Source organism: Perkinsus marinus, assembly GCF_000006405.1.
Source record: "Perkinsus marinus ATCC 50983 genomic scaffold scf_1104296968064, whole genome shotgun sequence".
Classification (NCBI taxonomy): Eukaryota; Perkinsozoa; order Perkinsida; family Perkinsidae; genus Perkinsus; species Perkinsus marinus.
Window position 1 is genome coordinate 827 of NW_003203285.1, and position 1,078 is coordinate 1,904.

General features: G+C 57.7%; 1 protein-coding gene across 1 annotated transcript; it reads left to right on the plus strand.

Moving 5' to 3' along the window:
* Positions 1–273: 273 nt before the first annotated feature.
* On the plus strand, positions 274–1,058 carry Pmar_PMAR018440 (300 kDa antigen AG231, putative; the record flags this gene model as incomplete). Its single annotated transcript, XM_002768471.1, has 1 exon — positions 274–1,058. A coding segment is annotated over one exon (785 nt), but the record flags the coding sequence as incomplete, so codon positions are not given.
* Positions 1,059–1,078: the final 20 nt, after the last annotated feature.

The window sequence follows — 1,078 nt, forward strand, 5'->3', positions numbered from 1 at the left end:
GGTTGAGCCCATCCACATGTTTCGGTTTCTATGTTCGAGACGATGGCTCACTGTGTTATCAGCCCAACGACCCCACTTGTGATGACAGTGTTCTCCCTCCACTCTCTTGTAAAGTGTCTCCACTGGTGACGACTGAGTCCCCGCTCGCAGAGGGTGACAGTCTGCCTGACGACGATTATGATGACACGGTGGAGCCACCGGCCAAGACTAGTGCGTTTCGCCCACCTGATACCACAGCCGAGCCTCCAACGGGAACCAGTACTGTTCTCTCAGCTGTGACTACCGAGCCCGAAAGGGAGACATCTGGTGGACCATCAAACCAGGCTACTGTGCCATATACTGGATTTACTGACGAGCCATCAGTCAAGACTACTGGCGATCTTCCAGTTGAGATCACTGCTGAGTCTCCGGTCAAAACTACTGCCGAGCCTCCGGTCGAAACCACTGCCGAGCCCTCGGTAGACACCACTTTCGAACCCCCGCTCGATACCACGGCTGAGCGTTCGATAGAGACCATTGCTGAGCGTTCGGTGGAGACCCCTGCTGAGCCTCCGGTAGAGACGACTGCTGAGCGTTCGGTAGAGACCACTGCTGAGCTCCCGGGAGAGACCACTGCTGAGCTCCCGGTAGAGACCACTGCTGAGCCTCCGGTAGAGACTACTGCTGAGCTCCCGGTAGAGACCACTGCTGAGCCTCCGATAGACACCACTGCTGAGGCCTCGGTCGAAACCACTGCTGAGTTTTCGGTAGAGACCACTGCTGAGCCCCCGATAGAGACCACTGCTGAGCTCCCGGTAGAGACCACTGCTGAGCCTCCAATAGAGACTACTGCTGAGCCTTCGGTAGAGACCGCTGCTGAGTCCCCGATAGAGACCACTGCTGAGTCCCCGATAGAAACCACTGCTGAGCCCCCGGTAGAGACCACTGCTGAGCCCCCGGTAGCGACCACTGCGGTGCCTCCAATAGAGACTACTGCTGAGCCTTCCGTCGAGACAACTGTCGAGCCTTGGGTCGAGACTACTGCTGAGCCTTCCGTTGAGATCACTGTCGAGCCTTGGGTCGAGACTACTGCTGAGCC